This window comes from Primulina huaijiensis, chromosome 13 (genome assembly GCF_012295235.1).
Source record: "Primulina huaijiensis isolate GDHJ02 chromosome 13, ASM1229523v2, whole genome shotgun sequence".
Taxonomy (NCBI): Eukaryota; Viridiplantae; Streptophyta; class Magnoliopsida; order Lamiales; family Gesneriaceae; genus Primulina; species Primulina huaijiensis.
In genome coordinates this window covers 15,245,233-15,267,144 of record NC_133318.1, presented here as the reverse complement: position 1 = coordinate 15,267,144, position 21,912 = coordinate 15,245,233, and the positions used below count along the sequence as shown (strand labels likewise).

At 36.8% G+C, this 21,912-nt stretch overlaps 1 protein-coding gene across 1 annotated transcript; it reads left to right on the top strand.

The window, feature by feature from the left end:
* The first annotated feature begins 1,701 nt into the window (after positions 1-1,701).
* On the top strand, positions 1,702-21,712 carry LOC140990818 (uncharacterized). Its single transcript, XM_073460642.1, has 18 exons — positions 1,702-1,912; positions 2,663-2,830; positions 3,202-3,441; positions 3,826-3,972; positions 4,503-4,581; positions 11,731-11,914; positions 13,027-13,092; positions 16,303-16,563; positions 17,155-17,361; positions 17,449-17,752; positions 18,396-18,555; positions 18,654-18,762; positions 19,500-19,635; positions 19,719-19,774; positions 19,855-20,154; positions 20,224-20,346; positions 20,567-21,250; positions 21,333-21,712. The coding sequence occupies exons 2-18, from the start codon at positions 2,701-2,703 to the stop codon at positions 21,504-21,506; spliced, it is 3,360 nt and encodes a 1,119-aa protein (XP_073316743.1). The 5' UTR covers positions 1,702-1,912; positions 2,663-2,700; the 3' UTR covers positions 21,507-21,712.
* The last annotated feature ends 200 nt before the right edge of the window (positions 21,713-21,912 follow it).

Here is a 21,912-nt window from a genome sequence, read left to right as displayed (position 1 = left end):
GCACGTGACCATGTCAAATGTGAAATGACATGACTTCTTTTATTCAGCGTTGTTTGTCCCGATTCGACCGTTCGTTATAATTCACTCGGTATGACTTCAACGCTAAAAATATAAACTGAGGAATATGATAAAATTATAGAGAGAATCCATGAATAACATCAAATTTAATTATGTTGTTATGAATTTGAACGACATTTTTATAAAAAAGTTGAAAGAATATGTCAAAAATTAAAGAAACTAAATTGTTGGAAATTGAAAATACACAGACAAATTATTGAGAGAATTTGAAGAAGCTTTGTTGTAGATTTTTTGTTGATTTTTGTCGAGTCTCTTTTTCTGATTCTTCCTTTCAACTTTTGTTCCACTCCACAGAGCAGTTTTGACCATCTTCCATGATGATCGTGAATCAACTCCTCCTATCGTGGTCATCAACTGATCTTTTTATGGGTTTGCCCATTAGGCTTTTCATATTTTAAGGGCTTCCATGCTAGTGGGCTTCAAGGGCTTTGGGCTAAACAATTGTAGACCTCAAAAGATTTAAAGAAACTAGACAGCTGGAAATTGAACATGCACATACAAATTACTGAGAGAATTTGAAGAAGCTTTGCTGTAGCTTTTTTGTCGAGTCCCTTTTTTTGATTCTTTCTTCAGCTTTTGTTTCATTCCACATAGCAGTTTGGCCATCTTCCACGATCGTTCATCGTGGATAGTGAATCAACTCCTCCCATCATGCTCATCAACCAATCCCTTCATGGACTTGCCCATTAGGCTTTTTGTATTTTAAGGGATTTTATTGCTAGTGAGCTTCAAAGGTTTTGTGCTAAACAATTGTAAGCTTCAAACGATTTGGGCTAAACAGAATCCAATGCATAAGAAATGTAAAAGAAATATGGAAATGAACAAGAAAAAATATCAGAGATATAGACTTAAAAAAATCGCATAAGCGACGGGTGTTCATCTTTCTCCGATCAAATGCTTTTTAGAACAATGCTCTACACAAGTTTAACATAGAAAGATAAAAATGTTAGATGTAAACATATGAATGACTAAAATTTTATACTAAAAAAATTGTTCCTATAATCAAAATATTCTACCCAATTTATTTAGGCAAAAACTTGTGTGAGACGGTCTCACGAGTCGTATGTGTGAGACGAATATCTTATTTGGGTTATCCATGAAAAAGTATAACTTTTTATGTTAAGAGTATTACTTTTTATTGTGAATATGGGTAGGGTTGACCCGTCTCACAGATTAAGATCCGTGAGACGGTCTCACATGAGACCCACTCATTTATTTATGTCCATTAGAAGAATAAAGACAAGAAAATGAATCCTTGATAACGGTGGAAGTAACTAAATTCAGAAATATTAGAAAAACAAGGCCAACAATTTTCAACAAAATAAAGAAAGAAATTGGTTGATGGCTTGTGATTTATAAATAATCTGATATCGATATCTCAAGTTCGGAATGTATGTAATCTAATCTTATATTTCTAGACTTAAACGTACAATTAGAAAACAGGTTTTTGAATAAAAAAAATTTGTGTAAATATATCTCAGAAAAATATATTTTTACGATGAAAACAATAACGAATAATAATATAATATAAACATACTAAATGTTAAATATTTAACGTTTCCGTCCAAATTATTCACACAAAAAACACGTGCAAGATGTATGATAATATAGATTAGTAGATAGGAAAGGAAAAGAGCATCTGGCTGAACTGAAGCCGACTCTATGAAAGATCTCTTCCTCAATCTGTTTATCCGTATAAGGAATCAAATCAAAAGTTAGAAGGATCAAATTCAGATTTCATTGCTCTCCCAAAATTTGTACTGCTGTCCCTTTGCAAAGTTCTTCAAAAGACTTTCTTCAGGCCGTGTTTTTCACAATCTACTGTTAAATGCAGGTAGTTTGTGCACTTGTTCTTCCTTATCCCGTGCCGATTTTTGCAGATAGGTGATTAAATTTGGGATCTGTCATGGGTTTGGGATTTTACTTTCATTTGTCAAGATTGTTTTTAGCATCATTAGTCAATAACTTTATATATAAATTTAGTTTGAGTGCGTTGAGATGGTTGTTTTTTGGGAGATTTTAAGTAACTGGCTGTATTTTTTTGGATAAATTTTCTAAAAAAAAGTTGCACTTTTCTGAAAATGGCAAGTCTTTACGGGGACAGTCGAGAAGAACATCAGCTTTTTGCTTTTTGCTTTTTGCTTTTTGCTTTTTGCAAATGGGTCAGTTAGCCATATGTTCTTGGTCAATCTTCTTTTCTTGATCTGATACGATCTTTTCTATTTCCAAATTAACCCTGTCACTATAAATGCATAGTTTTAAGCGTAGGATGACACTTAAATACTGAGGCTATGGAAAAGCATAGTGCTAACTGCTAAGCGTGGATACTGTTTGAAAATAGAGGAAGTCTCCTAAGATTAGACCTCTAAATTAAATTGCAATATGTATGTGACAAGCAAAATATATTTGTGTGACATTATTTCATGATGATCGTCAATCTCTTTTGAATGATTCCTCTGAAATAGCAATTTTAATTTGCCTCTGGTTTCATTTTCAGTATGTGTTTTGACGAGTTAATATGTATTTTCTTTGCTTCCTTTTCCCCTTACGTATATGCATATATTTTTTGTAATTTACATGGCAGATCTCATAGTGGGTAGCAATAAGCTCAAATTTGTATTGATGGGTTCATTGGTTAATCAAATTGTTTTACCTCCAAATAATGGTAATAAGGCTTGGGAAGATCCGTCTTTCTTCAAGTGGAGGAAAAGAGATTATCATGTTCGATTGCACTGTCACGAGTCTGTTGAAGGTATTTTCTGCTCTCTCTCTCTCTTTGTATTACTTTCTGCAGCTATTGAAGTAAAAATATTCGGCATGAATTCTAGGGAATGCATTTCTCAAGTAGTGGGAAGGTTGACGTGGTTATATAAGCTTCTTGTTTTGAGGGGTTAATTATCTATTTCAATGTATCTGAGATTGAATTCTTTTGCAATTCAGTACTGAATCTTTTGCTTTGTACAACCTGCTTGTTTCAATGCACTTGAGTGTACTAGAAGAGATGAATTCTCAATCTACTAATGGATAAAATATAACAAGTGTTTTTTTAAGTTTCTGTTTTTTCCAGCAGTTAACCAAGTGAATTCAAAGTAGTAAAATATTTTTATTGCCGATTCTTCTTAGGATCTCTGAAGTACTGGTATGAACGCAACAAAGTGGACATCTTGACGGCAAAAGCAGCCGTTTGGGATGATGGTGCGATTGCTAAGGCTCTCGATTGTGCTGCACATTGGGTCAAGAACCTGCCTTTTATCAGATCTTTGTCTGGGAATTGGAAATTTTTGCTGGCCTCCAAACCCAGCAGTGTTCCTCCGGAATTTTACGATAGTTCGTATGAAGATTCTTCGTGGGATACAATACCAGGTAATAGTTTTACCTCATCTTGTAATAGTAACTGGCATGTCTCCTGCACGTGCACCTTAATTTACCAAATTTTATACCTCATCAACCAGGAATTACCAGAGAGAATAGAAGTCTTATGTTCCTTGAGTCCCTTGGAGGTTGAGAGAATAGAAGTCTTATACTTTTATCAATAGTGCACTGAATATTTTCATCAACTCTACCCCTAAAAGATAATGAATTTTATGTTGTCCAGGCTTGAACTACCTAAAACTTTTGTTGAAAACCTGTCCTCTTTTGAGCATTGATTAAAGGTCAAGTTATTTTCACAATGAAGTGGCTGAAGTAGCTAAGTTTCCTATTACTACTGTGCTGTGACATAATTGTTCTTTTCTTCAATTCAAACAGTCCCGTCCAACTGGCAGATGCATGGATTTGACATACCGATCTATACTAATGTCGTTTATCCATTTCAACTCAATCCACCTAAAGTACCTGAGGCTAATCCCACTGGCTGCTACCGGACTTTCTTTCATCTTCCTACAGACTGGGAAGGTATGGCTTTAGGGATGATTGTGCATTTCTAATGGCCACTCTATTTCTTGCAGTTTGCAATATTTTTTCTACGATGAGCTTAGAAACTTGAGTTGGAATGTTAAATCATTCTTTTTAGCATCATTCAATATATTTTTTAATTCGCAATAGTTGATTTACAATTTGCTTAAAATACATTATAATGTTAGATTTGTATATTGCTTCCCTACAATGGCTCTCTCTGCATTATGCCACTTACTAGGTGCATCCATGAGCAAATGATAGAATTGATGTTTCCATTCACCTGAAGTCCAGTTGAATTAGATTATTTTTCCCATGATTCTCACTTCTTTTCTGCATCAAGTATTGTTGCTTAAATTTTTAATATGGAACTGCGCTGGATATCTTTTTAAAAGTTTTTCCAGGTTGTCCTCTTTTTGTTTTTCTCCTGAACTTTTTTATTGATGAAGCTTAAATATTTACTAAATCACATTCAATATTTAAATGATGACCTTTCTTGCTGTTAATCATATCCTGCAATGACTTTGCAGGTCGGAGGATATTCTTACATCTTGAAGCAGTTGATTCTTCCTTCTTTGCATGGGTGAATGGACATCCCACTGGATATAGGTTTGCCCTGACATTTTGTTAAATTGCATGATATGTGATAAATTTGTGCTTGTGGAATTCCGTCCTCTGTTTCCATTGGTTCCAACAATTGTAGTTTATACATTTTCATGGTCAGTAGATGTTATATTCTAACATTCCTGCTAATCTGTTAAGATAGTGTACTTAAGTCAAATCGATGCATAAAGCAAGTTGTGAAAGTGGAATGAAACAAAGAAAAGGTGGAGTTATAACCTTTTCCATGTAATTTTTCTACATTTTCTTCGTGATAGATTTGCAAGTAAAAACATCTTTGATCCTCGCACAATAGCCAGGATGTAGATTTTGGAAATTTCATCATAACATGATATTGGACAAATTGAAATCCCAAAGAAGATAACATTGGTATGGTTTGAAAATTATCCAACAAAAGCCAAATTGGTGATATGGTTGTTTTTGTCAGAGCCATTTTGGAGGTAACAAAATAAAAGAACTAAAATCTCCAAAACACTGATCTTATTTTGGTTTAGAATAAGGTAATCATATTAGGTATCTGGGACAAGGATCAATATATAAGAATCCTAGACAAGTTTCCTATAAAATAAAATAAAATAAAATAAGAATCCTAGAGAGAGAAGCATATAATATTTTTTTTTGATTGGAAACAATATTTTATTATAATGATATTAAATTAATCCGCAAAATTAAGAAAAATTACAAGATTATATCGCCATTATCACGACCAAACATATTTCCAGTCCCAAACTAAATCCGAGATACGAAGATGTTTATATTCTGGCAATACTATCAACCAACTTGAAACCCTGAATTTTATTTTTTCCCAAACTTCATCCAATGACTCCGATTTTTTCTTCAAATAATCTTGCGTTTCTTTCCAACCATATCGACCAAAATGTGCATTGAACAATTATAGACCACAATCTCGAGTGTCTTCTCCCTGCTTGCCAACTTGGTTCTAATAAAAACATGTCTTTTGCGCTCCTCGAAAAATCCATAGAAAGCCCATTTCTTGTAACACCTTTAACCAAATGCTATATGAGAATGAATAATGCAACAATAAATGATCCCGATTTTCTTTATTTTTCCGGCATAGACAACACCAATTCGGGCATAAAGCACAGGCCAGCCATCTTCTTTGCACGGAGTCACAAGTCTGTAATTTCCCCAATGCCACTATCCACGAGAAATATTGAACCTTTGGAGGAACATGTACATCCCAGATATTGCGAATGAATGAGAAAGACGTGATATTTGGACTTGTGAAGAATAAATTATAGAAAGACTTTACAGAAAACACACCCGAGGATTCCCCCAACCACATTCTAAAATCCCCAACACCCCACTGAACCCTAACTGTTTCTAAGACCCCTAGCAGGACAGCAAATTCACGTTCCTCTATCTCGTTGAAATTCCTCCTAAATCTTAATTCCCAACTAATTACAGAGTTGACATTTCTAGTAACCGCGGATACAAAATAAATGATCGGCTTATTAATAACAGTAAAAATAAGAAACAAATAAGGAAAACGCTCTTTAAACGAGATTCCCCCCACCCACTCATCCTCCCAAAAACGAATGATGTTACTCTCTCTGAACACTCCCCTAACCAACTGATGAAAAGCCGGGAAAGATCGAGAAATGCATTTCCAAAGACTTCTGAACGTCGATTTCTCCGCCAACCCCAAATCCCATCCATTTTCGTGAACCCCATAGAGACTGCTAATTACCTTTTTCCATAGGGTTTCACTTTTCACCGACCCTCTCTACCACCATTTTCCAAGTAATGCTTTGTTTCTTAAGCAAATATTTCCCTGTCCCAATCCTCCCCTATCCTTTGGTTTGCACACCTGGTCCCATCCTACTACATGGCAATGATTTTCCCCATCGGGTCCATCCCAAAAAAAATTCCTCATTATTTTTTCCATCTTTAGTGCCACATGATTAGGCACTATAAATAGTGACATAAAATAAGATGGCATGGCACACAAAACTGCCTTAATCAAAGTAAGCCGACCCCTTCTTGAAAGAAAAGACTTTTTCCAACTTGCCAACTTTTTTGCCATTTTTGAGAGTACCGGTTCCCAAAATTCCATTACCCTTGGGTTTCCTTCCAAAGGAATTCCCAAATATTTATTCGGCCATTTTCCTTTTTTGCATCCAATTCCACCTGCCAACTCATCAGTTTCATCATCCGATCTATTAATTCCAATCAACTCACTTTTTTCCCAATTTATCCTTAATCCAGAATGACGGCCGAAGCTATTGGGAATACCCACAATTTCCAACAAATGTTCCTTTGACTTTGCAAAAAATAGGGTATCGTCCGCAAATTGTATGTGCGAGATTTGGACTTTTTGTCTACCAACCTCAAGGCCTACCACTATCTTATCTTCCTTTGCCTTGTCAATCATCCTTCCCAACCCATCGACAACCAAATTGAAAAGAAATGGAGATAATGGATCTCCCTGCTTGATTCCTCTTTCCCCTTTGATTTTTCCCCGTGGTCTTCCGTTAATGAATATCGAAAAAGAAACATTTGAAACGCATCCCATTATCCACATCCTCCATCTTTCTCCGAATCCTTTTTCCTTTGACACATAATCTAGAAATTTCCAATCAACATTATCATAAGCCTTTTCCAAATCAACTTTAAACACCCATCCCTTTTTCTTATTTTTCCGATACACCTCCACAAGCTCATTTGCAATTAGACAACAGTCCAGGATCTGTCTTCCCTTAATAAAGGCACATTGGTTCTCCGCAATTGTAAAACTCATGACTTTCTTCAATATGCTAGCCAATACCTTTGCCAAGATCTTATATAAGCTTGTAATCAAACTAATAGGCCTAAAATCGTTGATCCTGATCACATCTTGTTTCTTCGGGATGAGGCAAATGTAAGTTTCGCTAGTAATACCGTTGACAATTCCACTTTCGAAAAATTCTGCGAATACTTTCATTACGTCCTCTTTCACCGTATCCCAATTCTGTTGGAAGAAGGCCATCGTGAACCCGTCCGGACCTGGGGCTTTCGATCCATCACTTTTAAACACCGCTTTTTTAACCTCTTCCTCCGCAAATGGCAGCTCCAACCCCTCTGCTTGACTTAACTCTAACTCACTCCAATCCAGTCCCAGAAAAACCCTCTCTACCCCTTCGAACTCCCTTTCCACCCCTTCCGATTTCCTATACGAATTCCTGTAATATCGTATAATTTCCCCTTCGATTTGTGTATCATCGGTGACCACAGACCCATCTTCCAATTCCACTTTGTCTATCGTCGCTTTATTCCTTCTGTTGTTCAATAAAGAATGGAAAAATTTCGAGCTCTGATCCCCTTCCTTCATCCATTTTAATTTTGCTCGTTGACTATCCATTTGGGCTCTTCGGATTATCACATTCTCCAACTCACATCTTAAATCCTTCTTTTCTTCATTTAAAATTTCAGACCACGATCCATTGTCTTCTAGCACGTCCAACTGTTTAATCTTGAAGCTCAACTCCTTAAATCTACTGCCCACATCTCCCCATTCCTCCCTATTCCATTTTAAAACCTCTTCTTTGATCTTTTTTAGTTTTTTCATAAATTTGTAACCTTCCCACCCACGAGTAATTCCATTATTCCACCATTCCTTAACCAAGTCTCTGAATTTATGATGAGACAACCAGACATTCTCGAATCTAAACGGAGCCGGGCCCCACCTCAATTTTGCCTTGTCGAATATCACCGGGCAATGGTCCGAAGTAATCTTTGGTAGAACCGTTTGTCTAAATGTTGGGAATATATTATTCCAACCTCTGGTGATGAGGAATCTGTCTAAGCGACGGCAGATTGGTTCAACCCTAAGATTAGACCAAGTAAATTTTGCATTAAGAAGCAGTGGATCAATAAGTTGTAACTCGTCAATCAAACAATCAAAGCATGTCATACTCGTGGTGAGAGATCGACTATTCATCTTTTCCCCCTTGTTTCTGACCACATTGAAGTCCCCTCCCAAACACCATCGATCCCCGCATATCGAGTGTAATCCAGCTAATTCATCCCAAAAAATTTCCCGATCTCTCGGCTTAATCGGTCCATAAATGCCTGAGAACCACCAGCTAGCTTCTTCATGCGAACGTATCTCAATTGACACTGAGAACTCTCCAATCAAGTTATTAATAACTTCCACAACTCTTGGATCCCACATTACCACAATAGCCCCCGCACTTCCCACCGACGGTAACCACACCCAATCTACAAATCGCGGCTTCCACACACTTGCAATGAAACCTCTATCAACTCGTTCTCTTTTTGTTTCCAATAGCACCACAATATCCGGATTTTCATGACGTATGACTTTGCGAACAAGTTCTCTCCTTCTAGCCGCCCCTCCTACTCTGATATTCCAAGAAAAAAATTTCATATTGACACATTTGCTCCCTTGAAGGATGAACCTCTCTCATAACTGATCCCACACTTAAGTCTGTATAGTTCTCTATTTAACATTTGATTTGATTTCTTAACCCCTTCCCCACATCTTCCAACTGTAAAATATTCCTCCCTCTTTCCCTCCTGACAGATTTTGTTTACCATGGCAGCCCTGTCGGATTTTGCTTTCTCACTTTCTCGATTCCCGGCTTTTCATCTACTCTCACCGTCCCTCTGCCTAACAACCTACTAGACAAACCTAGAGCTGAAAACGAAGCTACTAGGATAGAATGAAGATTGAAAGAATGATTTAAACTTGAAGACTGTATATCTGAAAGTACCTGACCCACATTAGTATTCATGTTTACCGTTTTAGGTGGCTCGGCCGAAATAATTGATTCTTGTGGAGATGAGAACAATTCCGCCAATGACTCAACAGCTTCCTCCATTGAAGCGGATTCTGTGTATTGTGCTGAATTCTGAGACTCCGTTTCGAAAGATTCTAAATCGACTTCCAGCGGATCATCAAGTGAATCCTCAAAATCGACCTCATCATTGACATCCATCTCGCACATCCCCTTCTTTGTGCCTAGGAATCCCAAATTAATACCTCCATCCAGACCATCTTCAAACTCGTCTTCTACATTTGCTCTTTGTTTTCTTCTATGATAGGTTATCCCGAAAGTAGGCACTAAATTCTTGTTACTAAGAACATCCACTCCTTTGTCCTGGCCCGCAAGCTCCCTGTCTTCCATAGAATTGATTGAAGAATTGCCGAATTTAGCAGGGTCTTTAGGGACGATTCTCGCTAGGATTTTGGTCACCTTTCCCCCATTATTTTTTGAACTTCCGCTCCTACTTGCTGAATAATTTTTTTCCTCCCCCGTATTCCTCAACCCCTGCACTTCATCCCGTCTTCTCATACTGATACCCGATCCAATATCTTCCCCCATAGGTTCCTTGTTGAGTACATTGTCTGGTGTAGCTTCTCTATCACTATCTCCTTTACCGGTCCCGCAATGGTGTATTCCATTTTGCTGCACTTTCCTGTGAATATTCGTATTGCCCCATCCCGCCAAAGTCCTCTTGCCATTCACCACCACTTGCGCATAAGTTTGTTTTTCATAGCTATCATAAGCCAAGGAATCAAATGCTTCAACCCGGATAGTTATCTCTCTAATCCCTCCTTCCAACAGTATTTTCAGTCTACTATGAATGAATCCTCCTTCAATACCCTTGACCTTAATTTTAGCAGCTCCAAGATCTTTGAAGAGTAAGGTATCGGCATTAATTTCCAGCAGCCCCCCACAAATGTCACCAATTATTTTAAAATTGGCCGGTGACCATAATTTCCAAGATAACCCGTAGACACTAATCCAACTATTGCAGCATTTTTCTACAATATCCGTCGAATTAATGTAATCTCTCCATGCCTCGAAATCCAAAGAAATCCCATTATTAAAGAACCCTCTTTTAAGTTTGAGATAAGACGAGAATTCTTCAGCATTGCTAGGCCACCAAACCGCCTTGTTCGCTTGGAACGGAAAAAGTTCTACCTTGATCTTTGTGGCTTCCCCCAGTGCAACTTGAATTTTTTCCCAAGAGATGTTTACTCTCCCTTTTGTGAAAATGAGTGCTTCATCCCATACCTTTCTAGGATATATTCTACCACTGCCTTCCAGAATTCTCCCCGGAGATTGGCGTTGAGTCCTCTGTAGCACCCTATCATCTTGCTTGTAGCTATTAACCTTCCTGTGATTCGAACCTTTATTTTCTTGAGTTAAATCCGGCTGCTTCTGCCCATACAACAACTTTCCCAGTGCAATTGATATATTTCTCCATCCCGCTGATTTGATTCCGTTTGGCACAATGGTGGTTGATTTCCTTCCTTGTTGAGTAATTTTCGGCAGCTCCAAAAATCTTCCACGCTTGTTGCTGAAGTGCTGTATCGTGAACACAGCATTCCTGCCTCAAAATCTATAGAAAGTTGTGCCCAACATTGATGCATTGGTAGCATCCTTGAATCTTAAGCTTATCCAACGGGCTTCCTCACGTTCAAAGTCCATCATATAGCATGCGTTCCTAGTTCTTTCAGACCACCAAATCGACCTGCCTCCATTACCCATTCTCAGCGTGAATAATTTATGTTCAACCTTAATAACTTCATCTCTCAAACCTGTCCTAATACCCACTGGTGCAAGCCTATGAATGGCGCGATTCCTAAAGGGTATAGCCATCTTGAAAAGACTTACGACTATCCAAACTAGTCCGATGGACCAGATTTAAGAACGCAGCGAGTCGCTTTGAACAGTGCGTGCTACTCTTTCATTTGTCTCTGCTCCTGTTTATTTGCCCGTTATAGTTAAACTTAGCTAAAATTGAAGCATATCTAGGTATGATAATGCGTTCTACCTAGGTTGGTTGTGAACTTGTGAGAAGAAAATTCATGTAAATAGTTAGGAGTACTTACAAATTGCACTTGGGTTAACAAGTGTAAAATCTTGTGTGTTGTTTTGTTAGTTTTGTGAGTCAGGAACTTATAATCGCTCATCACAATCACTTGTAAGATGATTGTTATGCATTATGACACTTGTTGTGAACTTAGTGAGTAGCATTACATTATGAGTAATTTTCTTTGGCCTATAGGTGCATATATTTGAACTACTAATATTAATTACCTACATGCTGTAAGACACTTCTGAACTACTTATGACACTTTTGAACTACTTATTGTGTGGCCAGTCAGGATAGCAGATTACCTGCTGAATTCGAAATCACAGATTTTTGTCACCCGTGTGGTTCTGAGGAGAGGAATTGTTTAGCAGTTCAGGTCATGCGATGGAGTGACGGTTCTTATCTTGAAGATCAGGATCACTGGTGGTTATCCGGCATCCATCGTGATGTCCTTATTCTTTCTAAGCCTAAGGTTTGTGGTCTGTGCACTGAGTCTTCACTGTTTGCAATTTTATGGTGATTCCTAAATTATAACGTAAGGATGAAGTATGCAATTACCTTTTTTGAAAGAAAGACACTGCTTGGAGACTGGCATTTTATTGTAATCAAATAATAAATTTGAGTATGTATCTGCTTGGCAGCATGAATGCTCTGAAATATTTTCTGTTAAATTAGCCTTCTTTTTTCAATGGTTTAGAATTCAGACATGCCGGAAATATCTGTTGTGATTTCACAGAAAGGGGAAGGGTTCATTAGTAAAGAGCATCACTTAAATAAATGATACCTTAATGACTGATTCACGTCTTTACCACCTATTGCTCCTTTTTACAGTTGAGTCATCACTGGTCCATGTGTTATTAACTAACAGAACTGAATATGATATGTGTTTTTGGAGATTGTGAAGCATGTTCTTAAAAATCATATAGATGACTACAGACAAAATTTTGAGGAAGCGTAATCAGCTGTCAAATTTAAGAGGGGCTGAAAAGCAAAAGAAAATTGTGATTACTAAAATTAGAAAGTAACATGCATGTATGCTTGTTATTTAGTTCTCTAGAATTTCTTGATTATTTTCATTTCTCCTGGACATAGATCTTTGCAGAGTTAATATATTCTTTTGGCAAGTGGAACCACTATGGTTTCTGACTTAAATTGTTTGAGCACTGTCATAATCTCTCTGAGCTGCCTCAACTGTATGGTCTTTACATTATAAGAAATGGTTTCCTCCCACCACTATGCATTCTATGTCTGTGTGTGTGTTTTGTGTCTGTGTGATGCTCAAGCTCCTGATTACTGCCTTGATAACTACAAAATAGATTAGCCATTGATTATCGTGTATCAATTATCGGAGTATCTTTCTCCAGTTTCCCTATTTTAGTCATATACCTATCTTGTCAACAAGAGATGGAAAAAGTTAAAATGGGTTATAGCCTTATACCACTCGCTTAACGAGCATGAAGTATCAATAGTATATTCTCTATCAGTAATATTTTACTTTTTTCCAGAAAAGGTATGATTTTTGTGTATAAACTTAATTACTAATGGTTTGTAAGAGCTAAGAAAATCACATGATCTAATCTGCAGGTCTTTATTGCTGATTATTTCTTCAAATCAAACTTGACTGGAGATTTTTCTAGTGCTGATATACAGGTACTGTAAGCAGTTTAACTGTGTTTTCTGCCTCTTTACGTGCAATCTGCCTTTGGTGTATTATTAAATAAGCATTGATTAACCTTACTAATAAGTCTGTGACATATTTCCTTACCATTAATCACGACTTGGAATGTTTGCCAATATATAGACCTTTAATACGATTAGCTTAAAGTTGGGACATCTTGTAAACAAAAATTTGTGTCATTTGATAAGAGAAGCGAGAATTTAGGGTTTAATGCAACAGTCATATAGAAAGTTCAAGACATCATGCAAACATGTCCATATACTGACATTAAAGCAAAATCATCAATAGAACTTGGATGCCTATCTCTTCTATCATTTACCCAGCAGTATCACTATCCTCTTCCATCTCTCCCTCCTATCTGCTCCTCAAGTGCTAGATTTCATTTCCCACTTTGTTTCACACATAAAGAATCATCAAAATGGTGACAGCACCCGATATGCACCACATCATATAACAATTGACGTGATCTATAAATTAAATAACGTAGTAAGATGGGAAAGAGAATACCCTTCGCTTTATTTCATCTTGTGGAGTATTGATTTTAGATATTCTACAATTACATGTCAGTGCAGTTGGCGAGAAATCCAACTACTATGGCCTAACACCCCCTTTCCAATGTGCATAAGTAAAAAGCCTAACATGCCTTCGTGATGCCTTGATGCCTTAGGGAGCTTCTCCTTCTCTGTTTAAATGCACATAGCCTAATACCACTTTTTAGGGGATGGCCTCAACAACACCACATTCACCCGACCATTGCCACATTTCTCAATACCAAATAATATTATTTTAATTTTAATGGTAGCTTTCCGTTTGATAAAAACATCTTCATTCCCTTCTCGCTTATATGCTCAAGCCTACAATGCCATAGATTTGAATTAGCTCTAGCATCCACGGCTACTAGTGTATCTCTGCAACTGGAAGTCATATAAAGTGTTCCAATTCTCTTTCATCGAGCAACAATCATGGCTCATTTGTTCACTGTATAGGAACCATAACCAAAGGTCACATTATGGCCTTCGTCATCGAGTTGTCCTACGGAGATCAAATTGCGTGTCAATTTTTTTACATGTCTGACTTTGTTGATTTTCCAGACAAATCTATTTGACATCTTCATACGGACATCACTCATATCAATTATTTCCAAAGATTTTCCATCAGCCAGGAAAATTTTTCCGAATCGCCAGTGATGTAATTATCGAATACATCACGATTATCAGTGGTATGAAATGAATCTCACGAGTCCATAACACGGTTTTCCATGGATAGTAATAGAGCATCTTGTACCTCTTCAGTAGTAGCATTTGTATCATTCTTGGTTGATTTATAGTTCTTTTCAAAGGTGTTTTTGTTTTTTCCATTTCTTGGCTTGGATCTAACGCGCCATCGGTTAGAACTCCTTTCGCCACTCCTGTCTCTTCCTTTGTTTTTGAGATTTAGAGCAGATTTCGTTGATGTCCCTTCACCTGATTCCATCATGCGAACTTCTTCAACAATAATTTGATCTTCGACATCATTGAATTGTGGCTTTCTTTTTCCAACAGAGTTGCTTACCTTCTCAAACATTTGGTAAAGACGCCAAAGAATAATTGCACGAATCTCATCATCAAAATTAATTTCAACTAATGTTAGCTAAGAAACAATCGTGTTGAACTCATTGATATGTTTAGCCACCAAAGCACATTCTCCATTTTCAAGTTGAATAACTTTTTCATGAGATGTATTTTGTTGTTTGATGATGGCTTCTCGTGCATGTTTGATAAAATGAACATCATCTCTTCTGTGATTTGTGCCTCCATCACGTTATGTGCCTCGTTCTTCGTTAAGATCAATCGTATTACATCCAACACAAGTCGGTGAAGGAGCTCCCGGTCATCATCCTCCATCTTTTCCGACTTTTTTCCCGATAGAGATTGATGCAACTTCTTGCTATATAAATAATCTCTAATCTGTAACTGGCATAACAAAAAATATGTTCTCACCTCCAACCATCGCTTCTCTAGCCTTAGCAAAAAATCTAAAAAATCTATTTTGATGTGGAAGACAGACAAAGCTGCAACCAAATAGTATACTCAGAATTCTAAGAAATTTTATGACAAGACTCTGATACCAATTGTTGCGTAATTACATCATAGCGATGACGATCATGATGATAATATAATAAAAAAAATAAAACAGTCAACAAGAATACAAAAATTTACGTGGTTCACCCAATATAGGTCACGTCCACGGAGTTATTGCAAATCTTTATTATAAAAAAATATTACAAGTGTATACAAAATACTCAATCTCTCATGATCTCAACCCCAGTCCTGTGTACACACAAACAAGTTGAATTCAGGAAAGAAAAGTTTAAAGCCATTACCTCCTAAATCAGTTGTTTCTGCTATGTAGATGAAGGTAATAAAATGTAAATTGTATTATCCATAATTGTGTATATATACACATTTCTTAGTAAAATGGTTTGCATATGAATGTGCAGCAAAACTCCTCGCGAAACAGCATTCATGGACAAAGTCCTTCACATACATCAGGCTAAGCATCGTCTGAGAACTGATTTTTGAGTGAAATAATTCAGCGTGTTCGCCTGTTTGGTCCTGTTTGCGGTCATATACATCCCAAGCGAACGCTCACCTGAATACTAATGGTTTACCCATTTCAGTTCATCCTTTTCCAATCAATTCCACTTGGCTCCCATGTTTTCGAATTTTAAACACCAAATACTTGAAACCCATTTCGGCCCATCAATAATTCTAAGACAAAGTCTGAGTGCTTAGGAACATGCTCATTCCTTTTCCCTTTTCTGGCCACTTAATTTTTTTGTAACTCTTATTGAAATATGCTTGAAAATTTAAATAGAATAGCCGTCAAAACATTGAAAATTTAATTTTTTGGGATGATGATGTTCAGGTGCTGCTAATGTAGGAGCTTCATCATCCCCTTAATGTCAGGAATTTTTCCGTGAAAGCTATCAAGCATATAAATTGTTATCACTGGCCGTAAAAAATTAACAGAATACTATGAGGTGGGAGATATTTTTTCATGCGCAAACCAGCTTTTTAGACTAGCAGCTGATTTCTTAATGCACCAAAACCCTGCGATTGTGAAGAATGTCTATAATTATGATGACCATATGTGGCAAATGTATGATGATCATTTTGTACTTGTTCGAAATCACCATCCAGGTTGAGGTCAGAATTGACAACTCGACTCTGAATATAGACGACTCATCTGTAACAGCTAAAGATAAGTTTGTTGAGAACTTCACAATCGAAGCTGAAATTTTCGACACTGGAAGTTGGTACACCAGCAATGGACCTGTCAATCTTCTTGCGACGAGCGTGGCTCATCTAAAAATGATTCACTCTGTTGATTATATTCTTGGGTTCGTTGGGTATCATCTTAAAGGAGAATTGCAGATGCCTAAGCTGTGGACTGCTGAGCATGTAAGAAGCTTTTGACCTACAAAGTTATAATTTGAATTGCATGATTCCTTGTTTGTGGAAGGAAAGTACACAACTATTTAGGACTCTCAATTTTTGCACAATGTCAGGACATAAAACAGTTTAGTTATTACGCATATATGGAATCGTAGGAGCTTTATGAACCATATTTTTTGTATGTTAAAACTATGTCATGCTACCAACTTTAATTTCAACATATTGTATAGTTATTCAACTTTCTGGACGCATTATCAGTTCTTAGAACTTAACTTTTTAAGTGCATAGAACGACAAATTTTCTATGGTTATGACTTATGGTATCAAAATGGATCTTGGAAACCATTTCTCATTTTCCAGTAGTTTTGTTTTCGATGTAGCATCAAATGATGTTCTATTAATCGCATTTTCTCTTCTGATCTACTGTCATTTTTAACGATAAATACTTTATGTTGTTCATTTTTAAACTCAAATACTTTGTTGTTCATATTTAAACTCACGACATTTGACCTGAATCTTCCATAAAAATGAATCCCATCCATTTGACTTTTGCTTTTTGTTCCATGCTTCTCTTATCCTTTTATTTGTGTTTTGACAGCCAAATCTTTATACTCTTGTTATCACCCTAAAAGATGCATCAGGGCATATAGTTGATTGTGAATCATGCCAAGTCGGTATACGACAAATAACAAAAGCTCCTAAACAACTTCTTGTAAATGGACAACCAGTGATGATAAGAGGGGTGAACAGACACGAACACCATCCTCGTCTTGGGAAAACAAACTTGGAGCCCTGCATGGTTCAGGTAACAAATCCATATCCTTTTTCCCATACTTTTTAGACATTTTGAAGTCCACTCTTTTGGCATGTTTGTTTTGTTATATTTGCGTAGGATTTGGTTTTGATGAAGCAAAATAACATTAATGCTGTCAGAAACAGCCATTATCCTCAACATCAACGATGGTATGAGTTATGTGACCTATTTGGCATGTACATGATCGACGAAGCCAATATTGAAACACATGGTTTTCATCTTTCACCAAATGTGCGGCATCCAACAATGGAACCATGTTGGGCATCTTCCATGTTGGATCGAGTTATTGGAATGGTTGAGAGGGACAAAAATCACTCGTGCATCATAGCATGGTCATTGGGAAATGAGGCTAGCTATGGCCCTAATCACTCTGCTCTTGCTGGTATTATTTTATTAACTATAATGTTCTCTCGAAGTTAACTGTATCTTCCAATCTATAACTATATTATTAAGCGCGACAATGATAGTGATTTGTGATATGACCTTTTTTATTATTTGCCAGTATTACCCCTATTCATATTTTGATAATTGACATTTTACCCCTAGAAATTTTAAAATTATCAGTGTACTATTTGAAAATTTTAATGATACCGTATAACATTTATTTTATAATAGTGTGCCAATTTTGATATAAAAATCAAACAAAATCAAATTTAAAATTCTCATAAAAAAGATTGTACGTGGGGCACTAGAAATTATTAAAAATGGATTATTCTATATTTACATAAGAAATTACTCTACCACGCGGAGTGTGAAGAAAGTTGATACTTCCAAGGATTAATCAGTAGGAGCAGATGCATGTCAAATATGCTTGTGTTGAATTTCCATTATTGCATTTAAACTTTTTGCAAAAAATACTTGAGAGCAACTTCAAGCTTCCTCGTCATAATCACTCATTTATTGTTGTTTCATCAGAGAGCATTTAATCTAGTCAAATAGAAAACTATTAAGAGTTGTACAAGTAAAAACTTGTCTTAGCTAAACAGCTCATGCATTCTCATTTTTTTCACTATCTTTTTTGTTAGGTTGGATAAGGGGAAAAGATCCATCAAGGTTTATCCATTATGAAGGTGGGGGAGCTAGAACACCTTCGACAGATATCGTGTGTCCAATGTACATGCGTGTGTGGGACATGGTTAAAATAGCAGAAGATCCAGCTGAATTACGTCCGCTGATTTTATGCGAGTATGTTAGTTAGTTCTTGATACTCTCATCATTTAAGATATATTAAATCTCTCTGTCCAATCTTTTCATGCATATTGAACTGCTCAAAACATTTGCAGGTATTCTCATTCAATGGGAAATAGCACCGGAAATATTCACGAGTACTGGGAAGCAATTGATAGCACATTTGGACTTCAGGGAGGTTTCATCTGGGATTGGGTTGATCAGGTTCGATTTTGGCGAATGTTTTTCATGAATTATCTCACTTTTACAGTAGCATAATTTTGTGCAGTTTGTATGGAAAGAAAGAAATCTAAAGTAACAAATAAATATATTATTATCGGCACATTTATTCATTAGCGAAAACAATATCTCCATGATTTTAGTTTTAAGTGCTGTGAAAATCCCTATTTTTTTAATGGACATACTTCAGTAAGAACTCGTTAGATTTGACTTTATAACAGAAACAACCATGATTTTTAAATAATTTCAGCAATGCCTATCCTCCTGATATTTGGCGAATCTTGCAGTTACACACCCCTTACTAACAGATGTTAGAGCCTCTTCTTTTTTCAGTTTCCATTTTTACCTTTGATAGGGGTGCTGGTATTTATATATTCAAACAGGAAATCTTTCAAGAGGCAAGGGAGAATTGAAGCAATTATTGTAGCATTTCCTAGGTATCAATCTACTAAAACCATCTGGGTGCCATATGACAGGCGAGCTATGTGAGATTACAGAAAGGTTTTAAAATTCACAATGGCACCTACTAAAGATGTGTATCACATTCAATCAAAATATGGATTTGTTTTACTTCCATTATGGAAGGATGAAATTATTCAAATCTTACGGGGTATTCTGTGAGTTAGCTGACTGAAGGGGCGTGTCAATGCCACGTATCCCTGCTGCATTAAGAGTTTCCAACTGGATTAGATGATGAATAGTTTTATTTTAATTCCATGTAGGCATTATTAAAAGAGGGCATGGATGGTAGCAAACATTGGGCTTATGGAGGTGATTTTGGAGATACTCCTAATGATCTAAACTTTTGTCTCAATGGCCTCACATGGCCAGATCGAACTCCTCATCCTGCTCTGCATGGTAAATTGAGTGTTGATCTTTCGGCATGGCATAGTATCAGTACTCATTAATAAATGTTTTAAGAATCTTTTCTATAATCTCAGAGGTAAAGTTCGTATACCAGCCAATCAAAGTCTCACTCAAGGAAGGAACGATGAAGGTGGTATCAAAATAATGACGTGCAAATTTCCTGGTTTTGTTCTCAAATTTAATGATATGACACCGAAATTTCTCATGTAGATTACAAACACACACTTCTTTGATACGACGGAAGCATTGGAGTTTCACTGGAAGGTGCATGGTGATGGTATCGATCTTGGTTCTGGAATTCTAAGCGTACACAAAGTCGAACCTCAAAAAAGTTGTGACATAAAGTGGACCGATGGCCCGTGGTATGCTGTATGGTCTACTTCAGATGCTGTAGAGATATTTTTGACTATAACTGTAATGCTTAAACACTCGACTCGTTGGGCTGAAAGTGGTCATGTAGTTTCAACTTCGCAAGTCCTCTTACCGGCGAAACAAGAAATTGTTACTCATGTAGGTGATCATACTGTAATTATTATTCTCTAATTATAACAAAATATTTAACCAGTGTTGCCGTTTCAGATCATCAAGGTTAAAGATGCAGCTGTCTTCACTGAAGTTGTGGATGATACCATTTACGTGAAGAATCAGAATTTGTGGGAGATCAAATTTAACAAAACAACTGGAACTATTGAGAGCTGGAAGGTAGCTTACAGCGCATCTGGTTTTCAAGATTTCACAGTCATCATTTACTGAATAGAAATTATATATGTCATCTGGATCTCTATATTTATACAATAGCGTATTAGTGAAAACAATACAGGATTTAAATTTTTGATGGAAAAGTTTTTTAAATTAGGTATTTTCATTTAGCTTTTATAAAAATCTTGGCATGATTTACTTGATTTATGGAAATAAATGATAGGTTGATGGAGTACTTGTGATGTACAATGGTATACTGCCGTGCTTTTGGAGGGCTCCTACAGATAATGACAAGGGAGGTGAGGCGGAAAGCTACCTTTCAAAGTGGAAATGCGCTAAAATGAATGATTTGGTATTCGTCACCAAAAGCTGTGTTGCTCAAAATATGACAGATAATCTGGTCAAAATAGCAATAGTTTATCTTGGCATGCCAAGTGGTTTAGAGTCATCTCAATGCGATGCATCTAATATTCTCTATCAGGTTGATTTAGTTTACTCAATTTATGGTTCTGGAGATGTCATACTGGAATGTCAAGTAAAACCAAGTTCTAGTTTGCCTCCTTTGCCTCGTGTCGGTGTAGAACTTCACTTGGACAAATCAATGGACCTGGTCAAATGGTATGGGAGGGGTCCTTTTGAGTGTTATCCTGATCGTAAGGCTGCTGCACATGTTGGAGCATACGAACTAGATGTCGGTAGCATGCATGTGCCATACATTGCGCCTGTTGAATGTTCTGGTAGAGCTGATATTAGGTGGGTAACGTTTCAAAACAAGGATGGCCACGGCATATATGCTTCCATTTATGGAGGGTCGCCACCCATGCAAATGTCTGCAAGTTACTATGGCACAGCAGAGCTTGAAAGAGCGACACACAATGAGGAGCTAGTGAAGGGAGAAAACATCGAGGTATTCTTTTGGCCCTTTTATTATTTATTATCACTAATCGCCTATGGATATCTAAATAGTTGAGTGATATCTCTTAATAAAGGTGCATCTCGACCACAAGCATATGGGTATAGGTGGAGATGATAGCTGGTCTCCTAGTGTTCATGACAAATATCTAGTGCCTGCTACAAATTACTCTTTCTGCATCAGGTTTTCGCCGGTAAATGCATCCACCTCTGGTTTTTCCATTTACAAATCCCAGCTTCTGAAGAACTAGTTATTGGTTTGCCTGCATTTTATTGTTACCAGTTTTCTTTTGTATACCCCGTTGTGGTTTATGTAATAAGCTGTATCGTGAAACAATATCCTTTGAGTGATGAAATTGAACAAATCCGACTTTTTCTTAGAACAGCAGCTCCAAATAAAAGGCTCAGGGATTGACTGCAACTTCCTTTGAATGAATCAAATCTCATTTAATTTTAAGGTTTTTATATTTTGACTTTTAACACCATTGCGTGATAAAATTGCAATTTTTATCCAATATTGTTTTCTTCTTTCATCCAAATATTGATGGAGGATTGATCTTACCCACTCTCCCTGCCAAGGTAGAGCACCCAAGAGGGTGTTAGCCTGTAACCGTGAATCATAGTCATGTATGTTTCCACACCTGTTACTGCCGACAA

What these genes read in the sequence shown, in the direction of transcription:
- LOC140990818 (XM_073460642.1), top strand. Translation starts at nt 2,701, where the DNA reads ATGGGTTCATTGGTTAATCAAATTGTTTTACCTCCAAATAATGGTAAT. An exon ending in CTGTCACGAGTCTGTTGAAG is followed by an intron (nt 2,831 to 3,201) that starts GTATTTTCTGCT and finishes GATTCTTCTTAG; the next exon opens with GATCTCTGAAGTACTGGTAT. An exon ending in TTTCTAGTGCTGATATACAG is followed by an intron (nt 13,093 to 16,302) that starts GTACTGTAAGCA and finishes ATCACCATCCAG; the next exon opens with GTTGAGGTCAGAATTGACAA.